General features: G+C 49.6%; 1 protein-coding gene across 2 annotated transcripts; it reads left to right on the forward strand.

Annotated features, from left to right (window-relative positions):
- The first annotated feature begins 3076 nt into the window (after nucleotides 1-3076).
- On the forward strand, nucleotides 3077-12388 carry TERF2 (telomeric repeat binding factor 2). Of its 2 annotated transcripts, none has more exons than XM_069793195.1 (10): nucleotides 3077-3283; nucleotides 3553-3648; nucleotides 4200-4330; nucleotides 4640-4726; nucleotides 5394-5540; nucleotides 5898-6313; nucleotides 6870-7256; nucleotides 9493-9578; nucleotides 10279-10331; nucleotides 11356-12388. In XM_069793195.1, the coding sequence occupies exons 1-10, from the start codon at nucleotides 3112-3114 to the stop codon at nucleotides 11512-11514; spliced, it is 1734 nt and encodes a 577-aa protein (XP_069649296.1). In that variant the 5' UTR covers nucleotides 3077-3111; the 3' UTR covers nucleotides 11515-12388. The 2 variants fall into 2 exon arrangements, with proteins under 2 accessions (XP_069649296.1, XP_069649297.1); XM_069793196.1 differs by having other exon boundaries at nucleotides 7026-7256.
- Nucleotides 12389-12892: the final 504 nt, after the last annotated feature.

Here is a 12892-nt window from a genome sequence, read left to right on the forward strand (position 1 = left end):
TGCAGCCAGTGCTCTATGATCGAGAAGAGAAAGGAGAGCATGGTGACCAGGTGCCCCTGGTGATTTTCCTGTTTTCTTTTCCACTGTAACTCATACAGAAAGACAGACACGAGACCGCAGCAACGTGCAGATCTTGTTCCCTGGAATGTTTTCTTTCATCTGTAATCACTTCATCAAAATCCATAAATCAACTAGTTAAGACTAAAAAGCACAAACATGACTGTAATTTGTGCCTTCCTGCCCAGTGTTTCTTTTGGCACGTGAAACACCAAACCTTTTCCTGAAAAAATTAATGATGACACTGGGCAAGGATTCGGTGCAACTGGACAGCGAGGCCACTTGCATTCCAGGTCCACTGCCTGCTTCCATAATCCCTGCTTCCTTTTCATTCATCATAGAAGATTCAGAGAGTAAAACAATGGTTTGTATTTCTGTATTTACTCTGGAAATCAGAATTTCAGGCTTGTTTTCCAGTGCTGGGTGCTGTTAACACATAATTGGCCCATGCAGGCCATGAGACCGTGGGGGAAGGAAGCCTTGATTGAGATGCCAAGGCTGCGGCCCCTGTCACATGTCCTCGCCTGGCTCCAGCAGCATGTAGGGAGATTAGCACCTTCTGAGCTGCCCCGTGGCTCTGCCGTGGTGATTACTGCTCTCTGACATCTGTCAGCGTCACCACGCTATGGCTCCTTCAGCTGCTGCTCTCCAAACTGTCCCAGGAACTGTAGAAACCTCATCAGTCTGGTCTAACTGGGAGCAGTTCCATCTAACAGGGTGGGAAGTGGTCCGCTGAGCAGCGGTCCTCGATCTGAAGGGATGACACCTTCACTGGGGAGATGCTGGTGGGCATGAGGAGGGGGTGATGGCAGTCCCGGACGGGCAAGGACAGGAGGCAGAAGCAGGAGGCTGAGGACGTGGACCTGGTGAGCAGCAACTCTGCTGCTTTTCCTGAGCAAAGCCTGGCTTGGAGCAGGCAGGTGGACCCCAAATGGCTTCGTCCAGGCATCTTGGAGAGAAAGCTTGCTTTGTTTCCTTTGGGAGAGGACTCCAGGGACTCTTTTTTCTGATCTTTGAGCAAAAATATATGAAATTGCTCAAAATCCTAAAACCTGTACTGGGCTGGTGGGACCTGCCAAAGTGGCTGGTGCATCTAGTTGGAGCGGTGTGTACCTTAGGTGCAGAAGCTACTGAGCTTTTCAGAAAACATGGAGTTTTCTAGTCAGGAGAGCAACGGCGATGTTTGAAGGCGGTAAAGGCAACCATCTTACGCTGTTGCTGGGGCTGATTGGCCTCCCCTTGAATCAAGAGGAGAACGGTTAAGTTCAGGAGTCCCAGCCCTGTCACCTGTTGCACCTTGTGACAGAAAAAGAGCAAAACTGTGTTGCTGATGAATATTTCGTACAGAAAAGTATTTTAACCAAACCATGTCGCTCTGTCATCTCCTCTCAGCCCAGGAAACAACCACCGGTATCTCTCTCCGCATCCTTCCCAACATTTAACGGCAGTGACTTGCTGGCGGTATGATGCGGTTGTACCGTGTCCCACTCACACAGCTCCCTTTCTGCGCTTGCTCTCCCCAGGGCAGTCACACTGCCCCGGGTGAACAGCCATCCTTTCTTGCACAGATTATTTTTATCTCCCTTTGTTTGCCAATAAAAAATCCCTCCCAGTTTTACTGTTTTCCATCTGACACATGGATTTTTCTCATGCGTGTTTCCTTCTCCTCTGGCCAGGGGTGGAGGGAAGGGAGTATCCCGGATAACCTAACGCGAGAGGAATTTTCACGTGCTTTTCCACCTCAGGTGAGATAGTCTCCAGAATGGTGTCACTGATGTTCCCTGAGCCAAAGCGACACCACATCCGAGTGAGAGAGATCCTGGAGTGGCAGAGAACCAGCCCGTAATCTGGAGGATCTCCTTGGCCTTTGCCTAAACCAGCCTCCTCAGGGCACCAGTTCTACTTGGCCCTCGTTCACTGGGATCACTGGGATGCCAGGGCTTTGGATTCGTTACACGAAGCCCAAGTAACTGTGGGAAAACCTCTGCCCCAAGATGCTGAAACAGGGACCTCATTTTGGTGTTACAGGTTAGGGGAATGGGATTTGCAGATGGCTGGAGTACAAGGAACGGGTGTCAACAGCATATGAAGATGTCCTGGCTGTTCAAAAGACGAGAATAAAGAGCATAAAATAATAAATTAAAAAAAAACAAATAAAGTACAAAATAACAACTCCTGTCTAATACATGAAGGGTTCAGTCACATCCGCAGATGCCGGTTGTGCTCCAGCCGAGTTAGGTGTTGGTGCTCCCTATCCCCTTCTCGACCACGGCAGCTGGCGAGGCCGTGCAGGTACGCGCTGTGGTTTCCATTGCCATTTCTGTTGTGAACCCTGAGCAGCACGGCCTGGCTCTGCTCCGCCTGTCGGTTCCGAGCATCCGCCTGTGCCGGCAGAGCTGGCGCTGACTCTGTTTTAGGTGCCAGAACAGGTTGAATGGACGCCTCCGGACCGAGGTGAAGCGCTGGGCTCAGGGGATCCCTCACAATTTACCGATGGCGGTTTCCCTGCGGTTTCCACGTTTCTCAGCTGAAGTAAGGTAACCGGCGCTCCTGGAAATGCTGTTTTGGCTGGAACATGAAGCCTGAGGTTGGAAGAGCGTGAGGAAGGCGTCCTTCTTCAGCCCCTTGCTCCGTCTTTACCTTTTGGCAGGCAGAGAATGACCTCTGAAGTCGTAGGACCCTGTACTCGTAGGGCCTCGGGCCGGCGGGGCCTCTTCCCCACGGCAGGAGCCCGCCTCGATGCCCACGATGGGCGGCGGGTGAGGTCCCCAGCCCCGAGGGACCCTGCCTGCAATTAATTCCCCTGCCTGCAATTAATTCCCCTGCCTGCTGGGACCGGCCCTGCAGCGGCCCGCCCGCCCGGCAGGGGGCGCCAGCCCAGACCGGCGCCCGGCGCGGTGCACGCTGGGGGCTGTAGGCGCGGCGGGGCTGGCGCGGTGCACGCCGGGAGCTGTATAAGCGTGTAATACTGCTATCGCATCGGGGGTGGGGGCGTGGCGACGGTTTCGGTTCGATCGTCACTTCCGCCGGGAATTGGCGTCAGTTCCCGGCGGGATGGTAGGGAGGCGGCTGCGGGCTGGCCGGAGGGAGAGGATGGCGGCGCCGGGGGGTGTCCCCGAGGAAACGGTGAACGGTTGGGTCCTGCAGTTCTACTTCCACCAGGCCATGGCGGCCTACCGCTCCGGGCGGAACCGCGACTTCCGCCAGCTCCGTGACGTCATGCAGGGTGGGCTACCGGGGCCGGGGCCGGGCCCGGGGGGGGGGGAGTTGGGCTGGCCGGGTTCCCGGGGAACGGGAACGGGAGCGGGGATAGCCTGCGAGGCCGAGCAGGGTGGCGGTTGGGGAGGGGCAGGCCCCGTTCGGGGGTGAGGGGTGCCGGGGGGAGGCTGGGGGGCCGTGGGCTGGGCTGCGAGGGGGAGCTGGGCCCGGAGCTGGGCCCAGGGGTACCGGGACTGGGCCCTGCGGTACCGGCGTAACCTGCCTCTCGTCCCACAGCGCTGCTTGTGCGGCCCCTGGAGAAGGAGCCCATGGTGGCCCAGATGCTGCGCATGATGCAACTCTTGTCACGGATTGAGGAAGGCGAGAACCTCGGTGGGTCCCCAACGCTCCCAGCAAGGCCCTGGGGAAACCCCAGTCTTGGCTCGAAGCCTGCTCCCCCAGCCGGGGTGTACCCTGTTCTGTGGCTGTGTCTCTGCAGCTCCCAGGATCTGTGTTTCTGCACAGAGCAGAGGTCTGGGCTGAAGCTGTTAAGCTGTAGGAGCTCTCCTAGGAGGGTGAGGGGCTGGAGAGGGTGACTGTTCGTGTCTGCATCGTGCTGCTGTAGCCAAGAGCAATGTGCTTGAACCCAAGCTCCAGGGCTGTCCTGCTATCTGAATGTAGCAGCCTTGTGATTCCTGCTTAGCCTTGTAGCTTCTGAAATGCTCCCCCGGATCAGTTATTTGTAGTCAAGCGGTGTTTCTGTAGCTTTCCATGCCTGGGGGGGATCTTGCAGTTTAGACACTTGGCAATCAGCCTGCCATTCCTTCTCATCTTCATCTTCTGTAGCTGTAGAATTTGCAGTCAAACTGAGTAAATACATAACTAGCTGCCTGTAAGGCATCGCTGTGAACGCCTCCCAAACCAATGGCTGTGAATTCTTGTAGATTGCACCTTCGATAAAGAGGCGGAGCTCACCCCTCTTGAATCAGCGATCAGCATCCTGGAGCTCATTCAGAGAGAATTCTCTGTGGCTGAAAAGACGATGGAAACTGTTGAGAAGATGGTGAAGGAAGCTGTAAGACCTTTTTCTTTTTCAATAAATACTCTGCTCATCTTTTGTCTTAGAAAGATCTTGTGTAAACGACAGTGGGAATTGCCTCACGTATAGAATACCATCGTTAGTACTGACTTGGCTGCAAATGCGTATCTTCAGTGTACGTGCTTCTTCATCAGTTAATGTAGAAGTTGTTTCTCTGTGTAAGTTGGTACTAAGCTGTTACCTGTGTGCCACACTTGATTATGATACATGCTTTTCCAAAGCTGATCTAGAGAGTATGGTCAATTCAATGTCAGCAGAAAAACTGGTATTTGTTTTCTTCTGTAGGCTGTTATTGTCTGCATCAAAAATGGAGAGTTTGATAAAGCTTCAAAAATTGTCAAGAGGCATATAGGGAAGGAGCCCAGAAACCAGGTGATTATGCACCGGAATGAAAGATGGCTGTGTGAGGACTGTGCAATATGTCTTACAGGGTACTGGGGAGCGGGGATATTTGGGGGTGGTCTTGATATGTCTTACAGGGTATTGGGGGGGCACTTGTGACCCATATCGCAGGCATAAACTGTTTCCCTGAGAATCATGCCTCTTAGGAAAACCTGAACAAGAAGAAAGGGTAAGGGTGCTGAAATGGAAAGAGTCCTCCTTGAACAACAGACCCTCAGTGTTACCCATTTGTAAAGCATGTCAATCATTACTTTGGACCTCCCTCTGTTACTCATGTTTCCTCACATATCGTCATGGGTCTTGCAGCCATCAAAATTCATCCTTTGTCTCGAGGCAAACTCAAGTTCACATGTAGAGCATGAGTTCTTAAGAAGGGCTGGTTCTGAAAGCAAAAAGTGTCCCCATTCCTATTCTGTAGGCAGTGTAATGTCTTGGGCACTGGAAGCAAAAAGTCAGAACTGCTGAAACAAGATGGTTCTCCTGTTTCTCTGCCCTTTTCCCAACCTTATGTCAGTGTAAATTAGTTGCACCTGGAGAATGTCAAATGGGAAAGGCCCAATCCTCACCCAGATCCTAGCTCCTGTGGTTGTCATTTATATCCTCATACCTATTCAGAGCATCCTTATCTCTCCTCTAGAAAAAGAGGAACGAGTTGCTGACTGTCATCCGGGAGAAGAATTTCACTCATCCTGTGGTGAAAAACTTCTCTTACAAGAACTTCCAGCAGAGCGTGTTTCAGTTCCTGAAGACCTATGTGGACAATTCGGAGCCACTGCTGCTAACGGTACATGTCTGCCCTGCTTACCTAGCTGCCCGTCCTGTGCTTGCTTCTGCCCCAGCAAGGGACAGCAGGAAAACGACACGAGATGCAGATTGGGGGAGAACAGACACTTTCTTTGCCACAAGGCAATGAAATACAGTAATTTGGCTTCTACGTGCCTTCTGTGCCAGTAATGAATTAGAGCTTAGGCACCTAATTAACGGTGGGTTGAATCCAAAATACTTTAAATTGAATCTGTTCCTAAAAAGTTTATACAGTTGAACACATTTTTCAGTCCCTGTAACAAGTTTTAATTGATAGACATGAACCCTGTACGAGGAAACATCTTTATAATGGTTACGTGCTTTTTCTCTGTCCAAGATAATGAAAAAGACTTTGAATTCAGAACATGCCAAAGTACGAAAACACTCATCGGTGACTCCCGAGTCTGCAAATGGGCCAAAGGGTGAGGCAGCGGCTCCCGAGCCCTCAGGACGGGCAAAGGGCCCAGCAGGAGCCCCAGAGCCTGCAGAAACAGCAGAACACCTGGAGGGAGCTCCCAACCCTGCAGAAAGAGCAGATGACCCCGCAGCAGCTCCTGAGCCTATGGAAGGAACTAGTGACTCTGCAGCAGCTCCAGAGCCTATGGAAGGAGCTACTGACCCAGAAGCAACTCCTGAGCACCTCACAGCAGCAGTTAATATCTTGGAAGATGCTTCAGAGCCTATGGAAGTATCTAAAGAACCAGCAGCAGCAGCTCCAGACCTTCCAGGAGTGTCCTACAGGGACTCGGAAAGGTGGGCAGAGGAATCCGGCGCTGCATTGTGGATGAAGTGTGGCAGCAGTTCTCTTCTGAGGGATAGTTTGCTCTGTCTAGGCAGCTCTTAATCTCCCTGAATGCCAGCCCAAGCAGGTCTGCCCAAGCAAGCCCCAAGGGCTATCAGTGTAACTTCTGTCTGGATCACAGTAAAAATGTTAAGGTGGTTTGGGTTTTTTTTCTGAAGATATGTAGTACTTCTGTAAACTAGGGAGGGAGGGCAGTGGCTGCCAGAAGGTTTGCTCTCGTGGAGCAGCGTTTGGTATCCGTATGGTTCCGCCCTTAGTCAAGAATAGCAGGGCATCCAGTGGCGCATGGAGCGTGGGCACGTTCTTTTGAGACCCGCTCCCCTGGTACGCCGCACCATGTAGAAGGAGGGCGGACCGAAGGGTTGGGAATGCCCTCTTCAGTAGGTTTTATTTGCACCCTAGGGTCAATTGTTGAGGGTCACACTGTAGGGGAAAAGCCTGGTTTCAGTGAAGTGGAGCCACCTTGGTGATATCTTTACAACCTGCTCAGTTCTGTTTATTTTGTAGGCAGCCCTCTGGAACTGTAACCACGTATGGGATTTCTGTTCTGAGAGAAGCTTTCAAGATCTTGTCGGACTCCCAGGATTCTGATGCACTCTTCACCAAACTGGATGAAACAGACTTTTCTTTCCCCAAGCAACTGTCTCCTTCTGTATCCCACAGAACCAAGAGACGGAAGGAAGAGGAGAATCAAGATTCTGAGATCTCAGACCCTCCTGAAATATCCCATAAGGGCAAACGCTTGTTGACCATAAGCAAACTGGTCATGGAGCAAGACAGCCAGTACAGCGAGTCGAGTGACAGCCCAGACTCTTCCCAGGAACCAGTTGTATCTTCTGCTTCCAGACCTGTTCAGAAATTGCATGACCAGCCTGTATCTACTAAGAGCGCCAAGTATGAAGCCTATCTCTTGTGGTATATTCTAATCTGCACCCAATCTTTTGACTTGCAGCTGACATCAGTAGCATGAACAACAAAACCCTTTAATTCAAGATGAGTATATTGATCTTCTGTGTCTGCTAGCATGTGTGGAACTGGGCTCTGTTGTCCTTACACTTTACTGTTTGGTTTATGATGAGGAGAAAATGATGCAGCTTCCACTGGCAGTGAATCAGAGGTACTGCAATTAGTATTGGTAGGTGATTCCAGCATGCATATCGCAGGTAACATGTGTTTCTCTGCACTTTGGTTAGTGATGCTGAAGCTGGAAAGAGTTCACAGGTGCATCTTGTGGAACAGATTAAACTCTCCTTTCCAACTCTTGAGTAATTCAACACTGACCTCGCTTAAGCTCTTTTTTCCTGAAACCTGTGTTGGTTAAGAAACTTCTAGTAGTAGCTATCTGACTGTTTCTTCAGTATGAGTTATCACTTACCTTGCAGCTGAAATGACTGCAATAAGAGGTGGGGTACGTTAGGGTTTTTTCCTTTTTATAAGGATTTCCCACAGAAAATGGCAAAGTAGGCTTACCAGCAGAAGTCTTAAAATTAACACTGATATGAGACTCTTAAGCTAAGAGGTGGTGTAACAAAGCTTCCTGCCATCTGAGTTGCTCTTCTTTTGCTTAGTGAAGTTGCACAGCAGCCAGCAGTAATGATGTTTTGGATCCCCAGGACTGAAACTGGGAGGATTGAGGAAAGCTTGATGTGTTTGAAAGATAACTAGAACACAATTTCCATTAGTTCCTGGCTTAAGAATGTCAAGAATGCAAAGGTTTGGTTTTGAAAGGCGTGCAGTAAAGATCTCAGTGCTCTGTGTATCTTGGCTGCTCTGGAGATGGATTGTCTTTCTCTGAAGCACAGAAGAGTAGCTGCAAGTAGAGGTGTGCATCAATGCAAACAGTGGTGAAATCTCTCAGACACCTTGCTGGTGTGTCTTGCTCAGGGTTAAACTAACTGTCAGAGATGATGCCGAGGACGGATTTCTATCTCCACCGTTGTCCACCTCCTAGAGTCATTTTAGTTAATAAATTTCCTACGCTTTCAAGGACTTGTGAGTGCTGACACTTGATCTCTTTCATTTTTTTCTGGTAGTACATTGCAGCTGACGTTGCTGTCCCAAGGATATGTCTGAGTTTATTTTAAGGGTGCTGGGGAACGTCATGAGGATAGGATGATGTTTTGTGAACTCTCCCAGACCAGCATACTGTGGGCCAAATACGGGTGTGATGCCTTCCTGTCCTGTGCCAGGTGCCTGAAGCGAGGGTTGGTGCTGGATTAGGAAGGAGCCTGGAGTGAGGCTGCTGCCATGCAGCTGCCGCTGGCTTGAGCAGTTCTTGAGTTTTAGCCCTGCCATTGTGCAAGTTGGTCTCCAGTTCACCTGGAAAGTGATTTATTGTCTGTGCTGCTTCTGTGGATGTCTTGTCTTGAAGCCTTTACATGTTAGGACTCATGGTAGCAGTGGTGCTAACGACATCCGTCTGGAAATCTCATTGTGTGCATCTCTGCCAGTAGCTGGTTCTCAAATCTTTAGGTGTAAGAAAGAGGCAACTTCAAGGAAGAATAAGAGAACAGTTATTTTCTTGTAATCATAAATGGCTTCAGTTATATTGGATGTGACAGCCAGGGGTGAACCTTTTGAAGTTCTTTTTTAGCAGACTTAATTTTATCTCACAAGTTTGTGCTTGAGGATTGGAAGCAGGTGACAGCATTGAGGCACTTGATCTCACGGAGAGGCCTCTCTAGCTCGGTTGACCTCAGAAGTGTTAGTAGTGAAACAGTAAGAATTAAATGCTTCTTGGGAAGACTAAAGGCTTCTCCCCTGAGCTCTTGGCCAGTCTGTGCCATACACGAAGGCCTGGGAAGTCCAGCTGTGTGTGTCTGTTTAAGTGCTTAATTGTGTAGTTAATACCCTTGTTTTTGCAAATGCTGGCTACAAAATACAATACTCCACTTGTATTTGAGTATATATTGCACACAGTACTTTCAGATAGGGGCTCCTAAGGATTCATTCCCTCTCAGAGGGGAGTGGAGGAGGTGGCGGCGTGTTTATATATCACTTTATGGGCACATTTCTCTGCACTGTATGCCCATCACAGGCTTGCCTGCTGGGCTCCCAGTGTCCCTGCACCTTCTCCCCCTAAAACATTCTCCCTAGCCAGTAGCCAAAGTAAATGCTTGCCTGCTTTCAGGTCCTTCCAAGGAAGGTGGAACAGCTCATATGGCAAAGAAGAAAAAGACAGTTGGAGTGAGGAGGATGAGCTCTTCTCAGAAGCGGGTAAGAACAGAGCCCCTGTTGCAGGTGTTAACTGATGATAATCCTGGCTTTGAGGCTTATTCACGGCTGTCTTTCTACCTTCTGTGTGACTGAATTTTGAAACCAGAAATCCTAAAAGCCCAAGAAAATGGGTAGCTGTCCAACTCTGAGACATTTGTTCTTTGTACCTCTGAGCTGAAATGCATGCCAAAAACTCCTGTTCAAGTTTCAGACTAATCATGCTTAGCTTACAGGATGTAAATACAGCTCTTTCCCCATTCCCACTTTAGTGCCATGAAATAAAGGTTAAGTCTACCTTTTCAGCCAGATCCATTTTCCAGTCCAGTCCCCTTTGCAGCTAGATACGCAGCTTAGCTGGTGAAAAGGAGTGGACAATGGGTGTCTAATTCCAGCCTCAACATACAGCGTAGCCACATCCTGGATGAATGCCCCTGTTCTTGACGTACTGGCTAGTTTAAAACAAAACAGACCTTATTGGAAAGCTTTCACATAAAGCAATTGGGCTTGAAACAGAAAGGCTGTGCATGCTATAGCTGCAGAAAAGGGAGGGATAAAGGAGTTTGGTTTTATTGTCTTGTCACGGGATGCTCTCATTGTAGGCTGACTGCATAGTTCAGCAGTTAAGCCCAAGGCAGTTTCTCGAGGAGGTCTGCACCTCCTGAGTTATGGTGAAATGTAATCCTCTTGCCTTGTTTTTCAGCATCATTTGCGACGAACAGCCACGATGCTACAGTCTTTGGTTCCAAGAAACAGGTAATGTGGAGCTCTTAAGTCCTTTTGGTAAGGCCTGAAATCAGGACATGTCCGTATAAAAGAGCAAACTGTCAGACAATTTGAAATATATTGGTGAGGATTGCAGCTCAGACCACTTCCTCGGCAGCCTGCAGTTCACTACAGCAGGGCAAGCTGCTGCTGTGCTTTAAATGAAGCACCAGAGGCTGGCTTGGAAAGCGATGCTTCCTGAGGCCGGTGCTTGCAGTACCCAGGCTTGATCCAATTTGTGCAGGTCTTTGCATTCACAGAGCTGGCTGGAGTTTCTCTGTTAAAACAGCCCAGTTTGGTAGTTGGCTAAAGCTGCACGCCTCCCACACACCAAGCACTGGGTATGTGCGTGAAGTCCCTTTTCCTTGATGCATGTGGTTCAGAGCTAGGTTTGCCGAGTTTCCCACGTGCTAGAGAGGTTCAGCATCTTGTTCGGGTGAGGGACATGCAGACGGCAGCTATTACCTGAGAAGAAGTCCCAAGTTTGGTGCTACTAGGAGCTTGTAGGAAGATAGCTGCTACTCTTGTGCTGCTGTACACCATGTAGCACTTTTTTTCCCATAACTGCTTTCTTCAATTATTTCGTGTATGGTCTCCAGTACAAAAATTCAGGGGACCAGCAGACCTGAACTTGCAGATTATTTCTTTTTTAACACTCTACTTGTATGCTATTAGGTAGTGAGTATTTTGTATCTCCGATGTTTGCTCTTCCATCAAAAGGTAATTCCTCTTTGATGTGATCAGTATTGTGCTTTGGGAAGCAGAACTACTCCTGAGCTTGTGCTGGAGCTGGACACTTCTCTTACTTGTAACAGTTAGGAGAGCACATCTACAGTGAACCAATTATTGAGTGTTGTGTGTGCTACCTCTGCCTTTCCTCTATGTTACTAGCATGGATGATAAAGGGAAGCTAACATGCTAGGAAGGAGTTCCAGCACAGTTCCCTGCCAAATGCAACTCCTCCCTGAAACTGCACTCTGTACTCACAGAACAGTGCTTATATGCTCTTTTGTAGAAATGGACAGTACAAGAGAGCGAGTGGATCAAAGAGGGTGTGAAGAAGTTTGGAGAAGGGAGATGGAAGGCCATTTGCCAGAAATACCCCTTCCAGAACCGCACGCCAGTGATGATCAAGGATCGCTGGCGGACCATGAAAAAGCTGGGAATCCTCTAAGGCTGGGAGCCTGGACCACAGGACTTTCCGTGCACAAACCTTCTTACTTTTCTTTCGAAAGATGGACCAGAGAAATGGTAGCAGGGAGGCTGCTGTGCTTGTCCCTGATGTGTGTTGGGACTGGTGTGGTGAGCCCCTCTGCAGCAGATGGAAACCATGTCTGACAAGAACTGAGGAGCCTTGTGTCTTGAGCTGGAGCTGCTGTTTAGGTCTTCTGCAGTTTGCCAGAAGCTGCGCAGCCTGATTGCACACGCTCAGAAACAGCCTGGATGGGGACTTCCTTTTCCACCTGACAACTGCAGCCTTTGTAGAATGAATCCCAACCTGATGGGCTGCTGAAATGACAGTTTTCTCTGCTCAGATGCTGTCAAAGGGCAGGATAATCCCATCAGGGGCTATTTTTATGTGTTTTAATTGTCTACACTGTGAATTGCTTGTTTCATCTGTTTGCACTCAGTCCCCTGTGGGAGAGCAGCAGCACATAGGCCCAGAGCTTCTGGGGAGAAGAAGAGATTTAGGCAAGGCAATCTGCTTAGTTTTTTGGGTTTTTTTTCACACATTTCTTTCTGCTCTGTAAATGGCTAGTCTGCAAGTGGGAATTTCTCCCTCCTATCGTTGAGGCTTTAAAAACATTATTTTTTGTTTCAGTACTTAAAACATCAGTTGTTCCCACATTAAAAGTTCAAGTGCTTACTGATTTTGGTCATGTTTTACTGGCACTTCTCCTTCATGGTAAGGTCCTCCTCCTGTGTGCAATCCCTGCAAGCATATGAGCTCCGAGAGCACCGTGTGTTTCCTCCCTTCAGGTGCCAAAGCTGGAGTCCATGTCTGAGCGGTCTTCTGTAAAATAAAGTTCCTTTCTTGTTGTATTTCAGGAGTTGTAAGTGTGAATGAATACCTCGGGGGCGGAAATGTGGCAGTTTGGGGTGCTGCGTGCTTGCTGCCCTGCTGGGCTATGCATCACCCCAGGATTGCGGGGCTCCCCCTTTGCTGGCCAGGGCTGGGGGTGTTGTGTCAGCAGCTGTTCGGGGTGGAACAGCAATGCCCTGATGGTATGAGGTGCTGCCACATTGGTCTCGGCATGAAGCAGAAGCTTCTGGACTAGACTTCTGTTGAAGGGCACGGGAGGTATGGGGGGGCATTTTCTAAAAGCAGCCTCTCTTGGCTCCATTCCTGCAGAGCCAGGGCTGGGAGAAGTCTCTCTGGAAACACCTGCTTTCCCCTCTGTCCTTCAGCAGCAGCTGCTGCAATGAGCTTCCCTTCTCACCTGGCTGTGGCTGTGCGTTTCCCTCCCCTTCTGCCTGTAAAACTGTCTCCATGGGGTCAGAGCACCCCAGCCTCTGCAGAGGCCCGTTCCAGGGCGAAGAGGCTTGACGTG

This window comes from Haliaeetus albicilla, chromosome 10 (assembly GCF_947461875.1).
Source record: "Haliaeetus albicilla chromosome 10, bHalAlb1.1, whole genome shotgun sequence".
Classification (NCBI taxonomy): domain Eukaryota; kingdom Metazoa; phylum Chordata; class Aves; order Accipitriformes; family Accipitridae; genus Haliaeetus; species Haliaeetus albicilla.

Bases quoted from the DNA above. Each gene is read 5' to 3' on its own strand.
- TERF2 (XM_069793195.1), top strand. From the start codon at position 3,112: ATGGTAGGGAGGCGGCTGCGGGCTGGCCGGAGGGAGAGGATGGCGGCG. The intron at 4,331-4,639 runs GTAAGACCTTTT...TTTCTTCTGTAG, and splicing joins AGAAGATGGTGAAGGAAGCT to GCTGTTATTGTCTGCATCAA. The intron at 9,579-10,278 runs GTAAGAACAGAG...CTTGTTTTTCAG, and splicing joins TGAGCTCTTCTCAGAAGCGG to CATCATTTGCGACGAACAGC.